At 46.6% G+C, this 19141-nt stretch overlaps 1 protein-coding gene across 2 annotated transcripts in view; it reads right to left on the reverse strand.

The window, feature by feature from the left end:
* hmcn1 (hemicentin 1) overlaps positions 1–19141 on the reverse strand; it is a 677622-nt gene that overhangs the window by 86258 nt on the left and 572223 nt on the right. For both annotated transcript variants that reach the window (XM_038794621.1, XM_038794624.1), the window contains exons 79-86: positions 17928–18065; positions 16864–16998; positions 13267–13536; positions 11651–11841; positions 9278–9491; positions 6958–7092; positions 4632–4822; positions 4029–4110 (exon numbers count right to left, since the gene is read on the reverse strand). In XM_038794621.1, the coding sequence (XP_038650549.1) occupies positions 4029–4110; positions 4632–4822; positions 6958–7092; positions 9278–9491; positions 11651–11841; positions 13267–13536; positions 16864–16998; positions 17928–18065 (1356 nt within the window). The remainder of the gene's footprint in view (positions 1–4028; positions 4111–4631; positions 4823–6957; positions 7093–9277; positions 9492–11650; positions 11842–13266; positions 13537–16863; positions 16999–17927; positions 18066–19141) is intronic.

A 19141-nucleotide genomic window follows, 5' to 3' on the forward strand; every position in this document is an offset into this window, starting at 1 on the left:
CCCCCGCGATTCCCCCCCCCCGCTCGGAAGAATCGCCGCTCACTTTTTCACGGCGACTGGCGATTCTCCGACCCCCAATGGGCCGAGCGGCCGGCAGTTCACGACCGTTTCACGACGGCGGCAAATACACCTGGTCGCTGCCGTCGTGAAACGGGCGCCAGATGCCCATTTGGGGCTTCAAGGGGGCGGTTTGGGGCAAGAGCACCATGACTGTGCTCAGGAGGGGACAGGCCCGCAATCGGTGCCCACCGACCGTCGGGCCGGCGTCCAGATCAGACGCACTACTTGCGGGGCGGCTGAGGGGAAAGACGGCCACCGCGCATGCGCGGGTTCGTGCCGTCAGTGTCATGACGTCAGCCGCGCATGCGCGGGTTGGAGCCGGCCAACCTGCGCATGTGCGGCTGACGTCATTAGGCGCGCCGGCCGTGTCATTCTTGGCGTGACGCCCCCGCGGCCGAGAGTTATGGAGCGCCGCTCCTAGCTCCTCCGGGAGGGGAGAACAGGGGGCGAGGAGCGGCCTCCGAGGCCATCGTGAAACTCGGCCGAGTTCACGACGGCCCTCCCGATTTTTGCCGGGAGCGGAGAATTCCGCTCTATAGTCTTTTGAGTCCCAGTTTCCATTCTGGGATCTTCATGTCCAGTTATAACATCAACTGGGATCGTAAAGCTCTCGATCGCTTCTTGCCGGGTAGACGTACATGGTATGTGTCTCCTTGGCTTTTTCTTCTTATTTCTCAGCTAAATGCCCTCTGGGAGGCTGAGGAAGTGTTCCTGTGGCGATTGGATGCTCAACTTTGTGTTTTGTTGACGATGGTGAGAGGCTGGTATCCAGTTCCAGTATCATTTGTGGCTGTGGCATACTACCTGTATGTTGGAATGTGTGCACAGTGGCTGCTCTGTCAACCAGCTGCACCATCGTCTTAGCTGGAGGTAGAGGTTTCTCAGACTGTTGATCAATCTCTGATATTACTTTTACTGGAGATGTCATGGTAATCTCGTGGATGGTAGGTTAGTCTGACCATTGGGACTTTCCAGGGCTTGGAATGATATGGAAAACCTTGTTCTGTAAGGAGAGGAGACAGATTGATGTGAAATCCGAGTCTGAATGCTTCTTAGTGTTTGAGGACTCAGGATTGTGCTGTTCTAGCTGGCTATATGACAGTGGTAGTTTTAACATCCTCCACCATCTGGAGGAGATTCAGGACTATGCAAGCATCCCTGCTCAGGAGAGTGAAAGGCTAGTTACAATGGCATACATCAGCTTAAAGATCTGTTTACTGCCGTACCTCAGTGATTCTCAGCATTTCTCACTATGTTGACTAGGGACAACTTATGCTAGAAATTCATTGAGTTTTAATTGAAGGTCTATCTTTGTTGACTTTATTTGTACAAGTTTATCATTTAAGTTTTTTAAGTCCTCTTTCAAGTGTTGTATTCTCTATTAGCAGCATTCAGTGTTTCCATCAGCTCTTGTTTTTCCTTAACAAACTCATTTTTGGCATTCAAAATTTGATTCCCCACACTGGACAGCCTTTTCTTGGCAGAGTATAATTCCTCCATGCTAACCTTCAAACTCTCATTCTGTATTTGTACATCTGTCAATTGTTTTTGAAACACCTCAACACTCTTTAGTAAGAACTTTCTACCTTTGCTTGCCATTTCATGTTCTGGATTTTCATCTCTTTGTATACCTCTTTGGGAATGTAATGTTTTTCCAAGGTTCCGTCCAAATGTGCAACTTCTTCCTTCAGCACAGTTCTTTTACTGCACCTCAAGTTCTTCCCAGAATATTGAAGATTTCAGAGTCTTCTCTGAAAACTGGTTCCTCAGTTCTTCCAGAGTTTGCATTAAATTCATTTTGTCTCACTTCGTAATGTTCCAGAGGAACAAATTCAGATTTGAGGGATGCTTGTAGTGTGTGAAGGTCCTTCAACAGGTTTTCCTTTTCTTTGCAAAGCTCACTTCATCATGAATTTTCTTATAATTTACCAGTGAGTCAGGGAGCTTGTTCTGTTGTCCTGCCATTCTGTTGTTCAAAGGTAATCTTTATTTCATCATGTTACTGAAGGGTTTTGTAATATGCTTGAATTTGATCTTGAAGGACAATTAGCTGTTCTTTCAATTGCTTACTTCTTTGCCCGACTCTTGTGTTCAGAATCTACATTTTAATGCATTTCTTTGTCACTACTGATAGCTCCAATGCAGTAGTTTTCTGTAGTAGCATCAACATATTTTTAAACTACTTTTAACTATATACATATACACAGTAAAGGGTATAGGAAAGGAGCTATCTCCATGTTTAGGTCTAAAGAGCTCAACACTACACTAACCCCAAGTCTGGGTCATCTGCCTTCTTGCATCACTGTGTGGGTAGAGCTGTACTCAGTCCCACATTAACACTGTGTGGGCCTTCACATGGTTTAGCTTAGGAAGGGCAGCCAGCTGGACTGGGGATAGATTGGAACTTATCAGCCACTTACTTGTGGGGGCAATTAACAGGAAACATCAACACAAAAATAGTATTTGTACCATCTGGCCTTGTATATATGTTTTACTGTCTTAATAAAAAGATATGGAGATTTAGCAAAAGGCTCCCCGAACAGGCGCTGGAATGTGGCGACTAGGGGCTTTTCACAGTAACTTCATTGAAGCCTACTCGTGACAATAAGCGATTTTCATTTAGAGGGGCAGCAGGGTAGCATGGTGGTTAGCATAAATGCTTCACAGCTCCAGGGTCCCAGGTTCGATTCCCGGCTGGGTCACTGTCTGTGTGGAGTCTGCACGTCCTCCCCCTGTGTGCGTGGGTTTCCTCCGGGTGCTCCGGTTTCCTCCCACAGTCCAAAGATGTGCGGGTTAGGTGGATTGGCCATGCTAAATTGCCCGTAGTGTCCTAATAAAAGTAAGGTTAAGGGGGGGATTATTGGGTTACAGGAATAGGGTGGATACGTGGGTTGAGTAGGGTGATCATGGCTCGGCACAACATTGAGGGCCGAAGGGCCTGTTCTGTGCTGTACTGTTCTATGTTCTATGTTCTATTTTATTTCATTTCATTATTCAAAAATCAATCAATCAACACAAGACATTTACATGGGGGAAAACAAAGCGATGCCTAGGCTTCAAAACTGACCACCAGCATAAGCTTGCAGTGCTACCATAATATGATCGAATTTTACACTGAGTCTGAAAGTGATTTATTAAATCCCAAAACTCGTGTCTTAAATTGAAGTAAAGCAATCTATGCAATTATGAGGGATTTGTTGGCTAAGATGGATTGGAAAGCTAAAAAAATGATGTAGACAATCAATGGAGAGCATTTAAAGAATTAGTACATAATTTGTAAGAAATATATATTCCTTTCAGACAAAAGAAACCCACATTTAAAATGTTATTCCTGTATGCACACCAATTGTTTTCTGTCAACTTTCTGATTTTCAAATCCCGTGTTCACATTTTTGATAGAAACCCCCCATATGAATTGACTCATCAGTTTGCGATTTACAGTGTTGTATTCAATTCAGTGGTAGATCCAAAGTCATGGATGAAAAAATATGCAACATGTGCACTGGTTCAATATGCAGGGACATTAGGCAAAGAATGCATCATGTGATCTGGATATTTTGTAAGGGGATTGAGAAAATATTCTTCAGAGTCATTTGGAAATGTCCTAAAAACCTGCAAGAGAACAGTTTAATCTATTCGACATGGAGAAGTCTTTTGCGTGATGGGAAGACAATAGTCAAAGACTTGTAATAAAGCGAAAATAATTGAAAGATTCAGTCATCTTTTAAATAATAGGAATGTCTCGAACCCAATGGAATGAATCTTGAACAGAGAGAGATTTATCCACCGTAGCTCAGACTGATTTAAAATTGCCCCTCCCTAGTTAGTGAAGTACTTTTAACTAAAATATTACAACTTCCATTTACAATAAAATTCCTTTATGGTGGGAAAACCATTGTTACTTTTATGGTTATTACGAATGTTTTAAAGTACAAATTAATTGTAAGTAAATGCAATAATAGACTTACTCTGCAGAGTTAGGGTCACACTGCGCTCAACCACACCAGCATCATTCGTAGCAATACACTTATAATTCCCCGCATCTTCATTCTAGAGATGGAACAGAATGTATGCATTTTACATGTACATTCAGAGCTGTCACTTTTCTAACACAAACACTGCCCTCCAAATCTTAACCCAAATCTAATAGCACGGATACCAGAGACAATAGATTAACTATCCTTATAAAGAACAATTTCATGGCAATTAACAGTTATTTTCTGGATGAACAAACACTTGGGGAAATATATTCTGATTGAATGGTATCCATGAATGGTGCAATAGCAAACCTGCCTGTATAAAATGATTACATTGTCAGAGTATCACAATGGAATTTGGCAGTGAAATATTGTGCTTACAAATTTAAGCAAAAGGGTTTTATTCTGGTAGGTTGATTTCCAAAATTACATTAATATATATGCAACATCCTGTTTACAGTCAGTATCATAATATCTTGCATGATTATTCATTTTAAGATCGATATGATATCAACTATTTCATACTGACGAAACAATCAATTTGATGGAATAAATCCACATTTTTAGTCTTCCAATATCTATTGCCTGACTTACCACAGTGCCGTAGATGGCCAGTGAGCCATTGTGGAGCTGGCGAATCCTGTTGGTGATCTGAATATGGATTCCTTTTTTACTCCACTGGATAGTGGGAGATGGATCACCTCGGACCTCACAGTTGAGGATAGCATTGCCTCCAAGAGACTCGATGTGGTTTGGATTGAAGTCACCGTCAAAGATTGGAGGCTCTGTGGAGTTAATAATCAGGGTTTAATATTGAACAAATATAATGATGCAATTCATGCTTGACTGACAGACCATGCATCGCATGCAGCACTGATAATACATATCATCTGAGACATGGTCACTTAAAAATAAATTTTGAGTAACCAATTCATTTTTTACAATTAAGGGGCAATTTAGTGTGGCCAATCCACCTACCCTGCACATCTCTGGGTCGTGGGGGCGAAACCCACGCAAACACGAGGGAATGTGCAAACTCCACATGGACAATGACCCAGAGCCAGGATCAAACCTGGTAGCAGTGCTAACCACTGCGCCACCATGCTGCCCGAGACATGGTCATTTTCTGTACACTTTTCCTGAAACCTAACATTTATAATTTTACTAACTTTGCAGGAATTTCACACACAGGGGACGTGTTTGAAATTCAGAGGCTGTTGTTTACGATTTCCTAACCAATAATTTAAATGGACAGATTGCCGATGTGTTTGTAATGTATGAGAAGTGTAGAGTTGGAAATAAACCCCTGAAAATGTATGTACTGTGGTATGATTAGCATAGCTGCCTGCCATTGGTGCAGAACACCGGCTTACCATTGGCCCTGGCCGGTCATGTGCCTCTCGACCGGTTGGTTGAGACCAGTCATGTGACGGCTCCCCGATTGGTCGAGAGGCTGAGTTAACCCCGCCTCCAGGGCGGGGTATAAATACCCAGTACACCCGGCGATCGTCCATTTACTGAATCGACCGCAGGGCTAACATCTAGCTGATTAAAGCCATACTTTTGTACAGCAACTCGTCTCGCATTCAATTGATGGTACATCAGTATGTTATTTATATAAATTATTGAAGAACCAATGCTGATAATGCCAGTAAAGCTACCCTCCCAACTCAACTGGGCTTTCTGCACCCATTAAAAATGCTTTCATATTTATACAAGAACTCATGACAAATACCTTACATAACCCTTTTTAACTATGCTGTAATGGAGTAATTTTGCATCAATTCTACTGAGAAAGCAAGTGAAATAATAATATTAGGTGTAATGACTTCAACACACCTTTCTATTTCTCAATGCACGGTTTCAGATTTGTTTTTTTAATTCCGTATGTTTTCAGCTTGGCAGGCACCCAGTGACTCAAATAGATCAATTTTGAGAACCTGGGGCGGTATTCTCCCCTACCCGGCGGGGCGGGGGGGGGGGGGGGGGGGGTCCCAGCGTAACGGAGTGGCGCCAACCACTCCGGCGTCGGGCCTCCCCAAAGGTGCGTAATTCTCCGCACCTTTAGGGGCTAGGCCCGTGCTGGAGTGGCTCCCGCTCCGCCGACCGGCGCCAACGGCTTTGGCGCCACGCCGACCGGCGTCGGGGCTGGCCGAAAGGCTTTCGGCGGTCAGCGTGAGTCCGCGCATGCGCCGGAGCGTCAGAGGCTGCGGCCGTCACCACCGGCGCATGCGCGGTGGAGGGGGTCTTCCGCCTCCGCCATGGTGGAGGCCGTGGAAAAAAGAGTGCCCGCACGGCACAGGCCCGCCCGCCGATCGGTGGGCCCCGATCGCGGGCCAGGCCACCATGGAAGCAGCCCCCAGGGTCCGATCGCCCCGCTCCCCCCCCCCCCCCCCCCCCGGCCAGGACCCCGCTTGCGCCACCTGCTCCCGCCGTCACCAGAGGTGGTATAAACCACGTCGGTGGTTGGTCAGGCCTCTCCCACCGACATGGTTTATACCACCACTGGTGACGGCGGGAGAGGCCTGACAGCGGCGGGACTTCGGCCCATCGCGGGCCGGAGAATCGCCGCGGGGGGCCTGCCGACCGGTGGGGCGCGATTCCCGCTCCCGCCGATTCCCGGGTGGCGGAGAATTCCGGCCACAGCGGGGGCGGGATTTACGCCGGCCCTGGGCGATTCTCTGCCCCTGCGGGGGTCAGAGAATTTTGCCCCTGATGTGCATCTTAAACTTTATAGATGCTCATACATTACGGCTTCATAACTTCAGCATTTTCTGTGGACATTTCAATATTTAAGCCAATTTGGGTAGAAATCCAACTTCCAATGTAGTTCAAACAAATTTATTTGAAGTGAACAGTACTTAAAAAGGCCGACAGTGCAAACAAAACAAAAGGAATTCAGAGGCTTTCCTCAATTTACCTTTGACATATACAGATCCAATGGCCTTGATGGATCCAACTTGATTTCCTGCTGTGCAAACATATGTGCCCGAATCATCCTTTGACACCTTCTCAATGACCAATTTGCTGTGTCCATTGACATTGTCATATTGAGCTGTAGGAATAAAATATGCATTTATTTATGAGAATTAAGTTATCTGGTCTATTTCTCAATTCTAAGTTTATGATTGCAACATTTTCAATTCTGAATTTATGATTTCAACATTTGCTAATCGATACACTGTTTCAGATTTGTTTTTTCATTTTGTAAAAATGACATTTTGCTGATGGATTTTTTGAACTTTTTTATCTTCACAGAATCAGCTCACAGAGGACGGTTGTTTGGTCCTGTGTTGCCTCTTTGAATGAGCAGTCCTGCTTAGTCCCACACCTCCACTTCGTGAATGTGACTCTGTAAATTTTTCATCTTTTAAGGAGCTGCCCAGTTTCCTTTTAAAAGTATCTGTGGAATCAACGTCTGTCACCTTTTCAGTTCGAGCATTCCAGAATACAACACCTCGAGTGAAAAAAAACTCAGCTCCCATCTCGAACTTCTGTTGATGATTTAAAATCCTGATTATTAACCTACTCCCCAGCGAGAGTAATTTTTCGCCATATGAAAAATCATCTTGAAAACTTCTCTGTTCCAAACTCTTGTGATAGCTGGAGTCCCTCATCCGTGGAAACTGCCTAGGAAACATCCTCAGTACCCTTACTAAAGATCACACATTTTTCCTGAAGTGTGATGCCAAGGGTTGTCCAGCTGAGGTCTAGCCAGTTTGTCTTTCCCCTCTCCACCCAATCGTCTCTCCTCTTCTGTTAAAGATAGTGACTCACGCTGTAGTTTTCTTCCACAGGTGGCAGCAAAACTCTGGTCCTTCACTTCGGTGATCATTTTTTGTGCTTCAGCCTATACAAGAAGAAGTCACTACTTATTTGACATGGAGATTTCATAGCAGAGCCCTATCCTGTCTTTATCTGAAATTCATCCGCAGACTCCAGTCATCCTTAGTAAAGGAATGCTTGCTGGTAGACGTCCAATGTTTGAGAAAGAAGGGAAGCCCGACAAGAAAGTCGAGCATGTGGCTGGCTGAAAAATTATTTAATAGTTCAAAATAAACCAATTTATCTGCAGAAAAAGAATGGGGACAAAAAGTAATTTTAAATGCTGTTTTGGGCAGGGCAAGGAAGCCCATGACCACACTACTAAATGGCAAACCTTGAAAAAGTGACCAACAATTGAAATCAGCTACCAGAAAAAAGAACACGTAGGAAAAACCCAGGAATCGTTTTAGAAACAATTAAGTTCTGAAATAGAATGCTTTTCTGTGTGGGTGAGATGGGCCAAATGGCCTGCCTCATTTTTAACTCTGATATTGTGACAGCAATCATGGTTTTCCTCTTTCCAAGACCATAAACGCTCAGCCAATTATAGCACTCCCACTTTGACTCCCACTCTGTCTGAGCTTAGTTAAGTCACAACAGGCCAAATATATTCCTGCCACAAGATGATCAGACCATTTCTCACAGGCAATTACAGATGAACAATAAATGCTGACCTTTCCATCCCACGAATGAAGATGGTTTTAACGCGCCAGCAGATAAATCAATCCATAGTTCAACAATTTCTCCTATTCAGCCACAGTAAGTTCAGTTCTTTTTATGATTGGACACTTGTTCCTGGTACTAGAACTCCCACATTTAATGAGCAGTTTATGGGATGTCCAACTGTTTTTATCTCATTGAAAAGCAGCTAATGCATTGCAATCAACAAGATCATGTACATCATAGAATTTACAGTGGAGAAGGAGGCCATTCGGCCCATCGAGTCTGCACCGGCTCTTGGAAAGAGCACCCTACCCAAACCCACACCCTATCCCCATAACCCAGTAACCCCACCCAAAACTAAGGGCAATTTTGGACACTAAGGGCAATTTATCATGGCCAATCCACCTAACCTGCACATCTTTGGACTGTGGGAGGAAACCGGAGCACCCGGAGGAAACCCAGGCACACACGGGGAGAACATGCAGACTCCCCACAGCCAGTGACCCAAGCCAGGAATCGAACTGGGACCCTGGGGCTGTGAAGCAATTGTGCTAACCACTATGCTGCTCATACATCTGATAATGTTTTCAGTATAATATGCTGAGGAAGTACATAGCTTTAAGATCATTGGGGGGGGGGAACTGCTCTTGGGTTATAGTGTAAAATAGATATTAATGGGAAATAAAATCTGACAAATTGTACAGTAGGCTGCCTATCACTCATTTTGTGCTACCACGAAAGCATATTCTTACCGGGTATAATGTTGTTGTTGAATGCCCAGGTGATTCTGGGTGTAGGAATACCACTTGCTGCACAGCTCAATGCTAGGTGTTCCCCTTTGTTTAAGGATTTATCTCCAGGCAGTTCTGTAAAAGCTGGGTGGATGTAGACAGTCAGGCTGAAGGTCTTGGTGTCTCGACCGGCCACATTGGCAGCTATACAAGTGTAACTACCAGTGTCATCAGGCTGATGGGAATAAGAGAAAATTAGAGACTTGTTTTTGTGGAACAAGCAGAAAATCATGGTTTCTCCTCATTCTTGCTCCTCCTTCAGGCAAGGAAATGATGTGATCTGAGCTACTGATATTTCCACATGTACCGCTGATGATCAGCATAACTGGCGACCTGCTATTTATTCTAGGTGGAATTCGCTGAAACCCGATGAATGTTATATAGTGTATTATTGGTAACACATTTGCAACATAGATTTAGGATTACATCACAGAAAAATGAATCCCGAAAATGGACAAATACAGTTGGAGCAATGAAGAGCATTGAAACATCCTGCTTTAGCTTTTAAACCGACAAAATCTTTAGGCAGCTTCTGGTGCTTTCTTCCGGTTATCTGTCCCGATTATTATTCCAAATATTATTCACACCCAACAAAATGAATCTTTTAGACCATGGAAATATTTTAAAGAATTCATGCTGTAGACTATGTTGGTGAGGCTCTGACTGATTCATGCTAAACATGTCATGGATAATGCCATGTTAGCACAGACCAATGGGAAAGCCAGGTGGAATTCTATATTCATTGACATGTTGACACAGATCTGATTAATAAGTGCTGAATATTTTTCTCGGTTCAATACAAAGGCTTTTTTTTTACTTTTTAAAAATAAATTTAGAGTACTCAATTCATTTTTCCAATTAATGGGCAATTTAGTGTGGCCAATCAAGCTACCCTGCACATCTTTTGGGTTGTGGGGGTGAAACCCACGCAAACACGGGGAGAATGTGCAAACTCCACATGGACAGTGACCCAGAGCCGGGATCGAACCTGGGACCTTGGTGTCGTGAGGCAGCAATGCTAACCACTGCGCCACTGTGCTTCCCTGTTCAATACAAAGACTAATCATAACTTTTTTGATAGGTTTTAATTTGAAAAAGCAACACTTTTTTAAATAGTTGTATATCAATGGTTGACGATGCAATATTCCTGTATAAAATTTTATACACCTATCTCATGGAGAAAGAACAAGGGACTGCAGGTGAAATGAAGATGGAGATGGCTAGATAGGTGCTAGAAATTCTGAGATTGTGATCCTAAATGCAATTTCGTATAAATGTCACTATTTTCAAGGCGCTAACAACTGTAGGTTTTTAAAATTTGCCTGATCTGGTAGCATTACCAGCTGGGCAACAGGGTAGCGCAGTGGTTAGCACTATGGCTCCACAGCTCCAGGTTCGATTCCTGGCTGGGCCACTGTCTGTGCGGAGTCTGCACGTTCTCCCCGTGTCTGCGTGGGTTTCCTCTGGGTGTTCCGGTTTTCCTCCCAGTAGTCCTGAAAGACGTGCTGTTAGGTAATTTGGGACTTTCTGAATTCTCCCTCTGTGTACCCGAACAGGCGCCAGAATGGGGTGACTGGGGGCTTTTCACAGTAACTTCATTGCAATGTAAGCCTACTTGTGACAATAAAGATTATTATTATTAAAATTAGATTACGGCTATTACACAACATCCTGAGAAATTGCAAATTTTGCAAACACTTTTTTGGATTGCGTCAGTAATTGAACTAGACATAACCAGTTCAAGAGAAAAAGAGAAAATAAATATTTGCAAGTATATCCTGCCTTTGTGATCACAGGACGTCCCAAAATGCTTCACAGCCAGTGAAATGGTTTTGATGTGAAAGTCACTGCTGTAAGTAGGAAATGCAACAACCACTCTGCACACAGTAACTTCATAATGACCAGATAATTTGTGTGATGTTGACTGAAAAATATTGGCCAGGAATCCAGGGATAATGGCCCTGTTATTCTTTGAAAGTAATATGGGATCTTTTACATCCATCTGACAGGACAGATGGGAGCTCAGTTTAATATCTCATTCGCAAGGCAGCACCTCTTGACAGTGCAGCACGGGAGGTCAGCCTTGATTATTGTGCTCAAGTTTTAGATTCCGGGTCTTCAACCTCCAACATTGTACTTGGAGATGAGAGTTTTACAGACCGAACCCCAGCTGAGATGGAGTCCTGTGCTTCATAATCAGTTATATTCCAGTTAGTTTTAATTAAATTATCAATGATTACTATTTAATCAAAACAATCTCATGAATTGGCGAGACTTTACATTTTAACCTGCAAACAGCAAAAAACAATTTTTAAAGTTCATCTCTGACCTTACCATCGTATTTTCCACAATGAGTTCTCCTGGCAGCATCAACCTGTATTTTCCTGGTGTGTTGTGCAGGATTATGCCATCTTTCTGCCAGGTAAGCACTGGCTCAGGAACACCATCGGCAATGCATGGCAAAGTTCCCTTAGATCCCTCAATCACAGTGTACTTGGTGTCCATGGTGCGGATAGTTGGGGGGACTGTGCAAGGCAGATTGAATAAATAAATGTAACTCAAAGCAGCATGGTGCAAATCATGAACTCAGCACCTGGAATATAGAACATAGAACATAGAACAGTACAGCACAGAACAGGCCCTTTGGCCCTCGATGTTGTGCCGAGCAATGATCACCCTACTCAAACCCACGTATCCACCCTATACCCGTAACCCAACAAACCCCCCCCCCCCCCCTTAACCTTACTTTTTAGGACACTACGGACAATTTAGCATGGCCAATCCACCTAACCCGCACATCTTTGGACTGTGGGAGGAAACCGGAGCACCCGGAGGAAACCCACGCACACACGGGGAGGACGTGCAGACTCCACACAGACAGTGACCCAGCCGGGAATCGAACCTGGGACCCTGGAGCTGTGAAGCATTTATGCTAACCACCATGCTACCGTGCTGCCCCCATGCTACCGTGAATATGTTGGGTGCAAATCACTGTGGTATATGTTGGAGCTTCAAATTTTGATGCCTTCCTCAAATAGTTTCTTTTTCTTTCATTTGATAAAAGTCCCCTGCCTACACTATGCATCAAGCCTGAAGGAAGTGTATTCAGGTGACTGGTACTGTACTAATATCATTCTTTGACTGTGAGTTGGAGACTGAAAATTGGGCAGTTTGTTTTCTACTTTCATTCTTTGCTTTTCTGCCAGTGTTTCGCGTTTCCGCCAGTGTTTTGCTTTTTGTTTGTGCCTCCCTCCTTGACATCATGATTGAGATCTCTAGCTCTATGATGCAAGCCCATATCCACATCAACTTGTGACATGGAATCACCCAAGCTTGTAATCCTGAAAGGGTGCACTGGACTTGTAGCTTTCTGTTTCCAATTTACACATCCCACCGAGGCTCACCACCACATCTCATTTCCACGCAAGCTGCTTGTGCATTTCAAGTCGCGAGAGAGACAAAAATCCAATAGCTCAATGGCAGAGCCCAGCCATGCAAGTAAGGTGAGGGGGAGGTGGAAGATGAGGGAATCCTCAGAGAGATCCTAGGAGAGATTGGCATTGGTTGGGGTCAAGTTTGGTGGGGTGAGGTGGAGGATTAATTTTCCTGTCACGACAAGGAAAATTATTTCAAAAGTAATTTGTTTTTAGTTGGCCATGCCACAGGGATTCCTTTAAGGACTTCTGGTTAGGCCATCGACAATGGGCAGAGCTTGCATGGCGCACAATCTGCACATTTGTGCATGGACATTGCAGTAGTGGCCTATTGATATAATTGGATCCTCACATTTCAAGGAACCCACTAAGATGATAGCGGTTCTGGTGTGAGTGGGAACACGGTATTAGATTTTGCTTTTTTAAAACCCTATTTTATTGATTGATTAAAGAACTCCAAATGCTCTAAAAGTAAAAGATGTTCATGGGGATAGTGGAACAAAACATTACACTTACTGTGAACAGTCAGAACCATGACAGAACTGCTGGAACCGGCGAGGTTGGATGCTGTACAGGTATATCGTCCAGTGTCTCTAGGCTGGACAAAGGCAATCTGCAGGGCACCAGAACTGAGGATCCTCTGACGAATGCTCTCTGTAACTTGTTCACCATCCTTGTTCCAGGTAACATCAGGAATTGGGTAACCCTTGGCCTCACAGACCATGGTGACCGATTTATCCAAAGCAACAACATAGTTCTTTGGGTGGGCTGTTATAACTGGAGGGACTTGAAAAAAGAGAAAGTGCTAACTTTAATTAAATTACATCAGTATTAGAAACATTTAGGCATAGTAACACAATGTTTTTATTCTATATTGCAGGACAGGCTCGTCCAATCATTTCAAATGCAAGTTTTCTTACTGGTGGGCTGATTACCAGATTTCAGAAAAATAAGGTATGTCACAACGCAGACTAGATTTCAAAAAAAAAGTTGAGGTACTAAGAAATGAAAAATTCTTGAGTGAAAAAAAGTGATGCAGAGTTCAAGAAGATTAATGAAAGCGGGAGTTGAGCGTGTCGGGCCATTACCAGTCTCAGCGTGCCCAGTGATTCTCACCTCACAGTGGGTGAGAGTGAATGACTGAGAAAGCGGAGACTGAGAGTAAGGCAGACACTCCCTCTCCCACCCTCACTCTCCACCTCCCTCTCCCACCCTCCCTCTCTCCCCCTCCCTCTCCCACCTTCACTCTCCCCCTCCCTCTCTCTCCCCCTCCCTCTCCCTCCCTCTCTCTCCCCTCCCTCTCTCTCCCCCTCCCTTTCTCCCCCTCCCTCTCCCACCCTCACTCGCCCCCTCCCTCTCTCACTCTCCCCCTCCCTCTCCCACCCTCGCTCTCCCCTCTCCCTCTCCCACCCTCGCTCTCACCCTCCCTCTCACCCTCCCTCTCCCCCTCCCTCTCACCCTCCCTCTCCCCCCTCCCTCTCCCCCTCTCCCTCCCTCCCCCTCTCTCTCTCCCCCTCTCTCTCCCCCTCCCTCTCCCACCCTCACTCTCCCCCGCCCTCACTCTCCCCCCGCCCTCTCCCACCCGCACTCTCCCCCACCCTCACTCTCCCCCTCCCTCACTCTCCCCCTCCCTCTCTCTCCCCCTCCCTCTCCCCCTCCCTCTCCCCCTCCCTCTCCCCCCTCCCTCTCCCCCTCCCTCTCTCTCCCCCTCCCTCTCCCACCCTCGCTCTCCCCCTCCCTCTCCCACCCTCGCTCTCCCCCTCCCGCTCTCTCCCTCGCTCTCCCCCCTCTCCCTCTCTCTCCCCCCTCCCCCTCCCTCCCTCTCTCTCCCCCTCCCTCTCTCTCTCCCCCTCCCTCTCCTTCCCTCACTCTCCACCTCCCACCCTCACTCACCCCCTCCCTCACTCTCCCCCTCCCTCTCCCACCCTCGCTCTCCCCTCTCCCACCCTCACTCACCCCCTCCCTCACTCTCCCCCTCCCTCTCCCACCCTCGCTCTCCCCCCTCCCACCCTCTCTCTCTCCCCCTCCCTCTCCCACCCTCACTCTCCCCCTCTCTCCCCTCCCTCTACTACCCTCACCCTCCCCCTCCCTCTCTCACCCTCCCCCCTCCCACCGCACCTCACGCTCACTCTCTCTCCCCCTCCCTCTCCCACCCTCACTCTTCCTCCTCCTCTCCCACCCTCACGCTCTCGGTCCTCTCCCTCTCCCACCCTCAGTCTCCCCTCCCTCTCCCTTCTCCACCCCTCAGTCCCACTCCCTCTCCCTCTCCCCACCTCACCTCTGCCGTCTCCCACCCTCTCCCACCCTCACTCTCCCCCTCCCTCCTCCCAACCCTCACACGTCCCCCTCCCTCTCCCACCCTCACACCTTCCCCTCCCACCACCCCTCTCCCACCCTCGCATCACTCGACCCCACCCTCGCTCTCCCTCCCCCATCTCCCTCTAACCACCCTCACTCTCCCCCCATCCCTCCCTACCCGCGCTCTCAACTCCCTTCCCCTCTCTCCCTCCCCTCTCACTCCTCTCCCCTCCCCTCCTCCCCCCCTCCCTCTCCCCCTCACCTCACCCTCCCTCTCCCCCTCCCTCTCCCCCCTCCCTCTCCCCCTCGCTCTCTCACCTGCGCTCTCACCCTCCCTCTCTCACCCTCCCTCTCCCTCTCTCACCCTCCCTCTCCCACCCTCCCTCTCCCACTCTTCCTCTCCCACCCTTCCTCTCCCACCCTCCCTCACTCTCCCCCTCCCTCTCTCCCCCTCCCTCTCTCCCCCCCCCTCTCCCACCCTCCCTCTCTCACCCTCACTCCCCCTGGGCTCTCCCCTCACTCTCCCCCCCCCCACCCTCTCCCCCTCCTTCTCCCCACCCACGCTCTCCCCCTCCCTCTCTCACCCGTGCTCTCCCCTCCCCCTTTCATACCCTCGCTCTCCCCCTCCCCCTCTCATACCCTCGCTCTCCCCCTCCATCTCTCCCCTCCCTCTCCCTCCCACCCTCCCTCTCCCACCCTCCCTCTCCCACCCTCCCTCTCCCACCCTCACTCCCCCTGCGCTCTCCCCTCACTCTCCCCCCCACCCTCTCCCCCTCTTCCCACCCACCCTCTCCCCCTCCCTCCCGTGCTCTCCCCCTCCCTCTCCCACCCTCACTCTCCCCCTCCCTCTGCCACCCTCACTCTCCCCCTCCCTCTGCCACCCGTGCTCCACTGGCTCTCTCTCATGTGCGCTCCCCCTTCTCTCTCTTTCTCCCACTGCGATCCCCCACCTCTCTCTCCCACCCATGCGATCCCCGACTCTCTCCCACATGCACTCTCTCTCCCACATGCACTCTCTCTCCCACATGCACTCTCTCTCTCCTTTGTCCATGTTTAAGTTGGGGAACGAGGGAATTTCAAGTGCGACTGGAGTGTCATTACTTAAAGAGGCCCTTCGAGCCTGTGACTGCTCTCTGCAAGACGGATTTAGTTTGTCCCACTCCCATGCCTTTTCCTGCAATTTGTTTCCCCTCAGGCACTTATCCAATTCCCTTTTAAAAGCCACAATTGAACCTTCAGACTCTCGAGCAGTGCATTCCAGATCGTATCTATTCACTGCATAAAACAGTTTTTCCTCGTGTCGCCTTTGATTCTTTTGTCGATCATTCCAAATCGGTGTCCTCTGGCTCTTAGCCCTTCTGCAGTGGGAACAGTTCTCCTTATCTACTCTGTTCAGAACCCCATGATTTTGAATATCTCCATCAAAGCTCCTCCTCTAAATGAAGAACAACCCCAGTTTCTTCAATCTACTCCTGCAATTGACGTTCTGCCAAGTGGAAATAAACGTGCACATCACAAATTTGTGCCCGAGGAAACCATGCAGCATATGCCAATGCACAACACTGTTTGGCTTCCCCTCAACTCAATCCCAAATTTAGTATAATCACAGAACATTCCACCCTTTCCACAGCTACTGTGTGTCACTGCACAGAGAGGACTTCAAAAATAGACATTAACAAAAAAAACCAAAGAAAATTAATAAAAACATTACTCTTGATGTAATCCATTTAAAAAAAATGATTACTGACCTCTTTTAAGGTAACCTGCCTCTTCCCAATATAATTCACCTTAATAATTACACTTTTTGCAACTTACCCTGCACTCTCAGTTTTATCTTTCCCAGGGCTGTGCCAGTTGGGTTCTGTGCAACACACATGTATGTTCCAGTATCCTTCACTGCAGCACGAGTAATCTGAAGACCACCACTGGGTAGCACCGTGTAATCCCCTCCTGTACAAGAAAAAGCATTGAGGTAAGGCAAGGTAAAGTCACCTAGATGACCATAGACTGCTTTCCCATTTGAGGGGGACAGCTGACTGGTGGTGATTTAACCCGAGGGTCACCACACCTCAGGCAAGGTGAGAAGGCAGGGCCTTCATGAATAACCTCAGCCAGTACGGCAATTGAACCCGAGCTGCTAGCCTTGGTCTGCATCATGAACTAGCTGTCTAGCCAAATGAGCTAAACAGGCTTCCTCCAGCAAAGCACTGAATCACAACACACAGAAAATAAACTGAGCTTAGGTTTGTGGAGAAATGTTACCAAATCATTGACTTTATTGACTCTGGAACTATTATCAAGGATACATAGAATTTATAGTGCAGAAGGAGGCCATTTGGCCCATCGAGCCTGCACCAGCCATTACAAAAAGCACCCGACTCAAGCCCACATATCTATCCTATCCCCGTAACCCAGTAACCCCCACCTTTTGGACACTAAGGGGCAATTTAGCATGGCCAATCCACCTAACCCGCACATCTTTGGACTGTGGGAGGAAACCGGAGCACCTGGAGGAAGCCCACACAGACAAAGGGAAAACATGCAGACTCCGCACAGACAGTGACCCAGCCAGGAATCGAACCTGGGACCCTGGAGCTGTGAAGCAACTGTGCTAACCACGATGCTACTGTGGATGAAAGGAAAAGTTTCAATTCGAGTAGAAATGTGGGGCAGGGTTCTCCGTTCCCAGTGCAGTGAATGGAGTTTTGGCTGAGCGCCAATTTCTCCGCCCTTGCTGGCAGTGGTGGCAGGGCGTATTTGGATTGGAGAATCTTGGCCTTGGTGTACTGTTTATCTGATACTGCCAATTTTCTGAATATCCTCCAAACTCAATGCATTTGAATGTATTTTTGGAATGACGCAAGTTCTGGCCACTTTACCTGCTGTGTTAATGCTGATGCCTTCCTTCTGCCAGGTAATAGTGGGGTTAGGTGTGCCAGTTGCCTCACATGGAAGAATAATGGGATTATTCAGAATCACATCCAGATTGCTAGGCTGAGTTTGAATGACAGGAGGTTCTGGGTGGAAAACAGAATCACAATTTAAAAACCACAAAACTATAATCTAATCAAAGTAATAATACAAATTTTTGAAACTAATGTTCACAGTTATCCTATATTCTAAACCAGATTTGTTCTAATTGAAGCTACTTTTGCTACAAAGTGGACGATGAACAAATGCAGATACAAACTTATAGAAATTGTTGTCACATTATATACAAAGTTGTTTCAAAGTAAAATATAGATCTGGAATTGTCCAAACCGTTTTCCAGGACCAAGTTTTTTAAAAGTTGCAAAGTGTGAGTATGGCTATCTTTCAAACATTCTGGGGATAAAATCTTTGGTTCATCTGGCACAGTTCTGATGTGAATCAAGGAGAAGGTCAACAAAGTACAGGGTTGTGTCCTTGGGCATGGCATCTCTCTTTTGGTGATGTGTCCCCTGTGAATCATGAGTCTGTAAAATAGGTGACCATTCTTAACCCCAAACACTCAGATGGGATCATTACTGTTAGTCATTGAGGGCCGTTCCTGGCATGTATACTGTAATCAAAAGTCCACGGGTTAAGAACTTACATGGTTATATGCTTTATTCCAGTTCAAACTATACATTTAAACAGTCCATATTCAGCCTCTAACGGAAAGATCTCTCAAACCCATCTTCATTATTTGTGGAACAATAAATTATTTAAAGGACTGTAGAATTCTGCTTGACACAGTTTCCGCTGTGAGAATTAGGAAGCAAAAAATGTATTCAGAAGGGGTAAATGAAACTTGTATGGAAAAGCATGTACGATTTTCAATGCGTGCAGGCAAATGTTTGGTTCTTGTTGTCAGGAACAAAGTGAGAGTCCAAAGTCCATTGCGCAGGCACCAAAGTAGAAGAGAGAACAATTAAATTAAGAATCCTGTGATGCCAATAAAAAAAGAACGGACCAAAACCGAGAGAAATACATTTTGAAATTCTGGGAAAGTTAAGAGATTATAAATGTTGTGAGACATCTTGCGCTTGATTCTGCCGTAATCGGCAGGGCGGGCAACTCCGGCGGGAAGGAGTGGCGTGAACCACTCCGGCGTCGGACCGCCCCAAAGGTG

The sequence above is a fragment of the Scyliorhinus canicula genome, chromosome 4, assembly GCF_902713615.1.
Source record: "Scyliorhinus canicula chromosome 4, sScyCan1.1, whole genome shotgun sequence".
Lineage (NCBI taxonomy): Eukaryota > Metazoa > Chordata > Chondrichthyes > Carcharhiniformes > Scyliorhinidae > Scyliorhinus > Scyliorhinus canicula.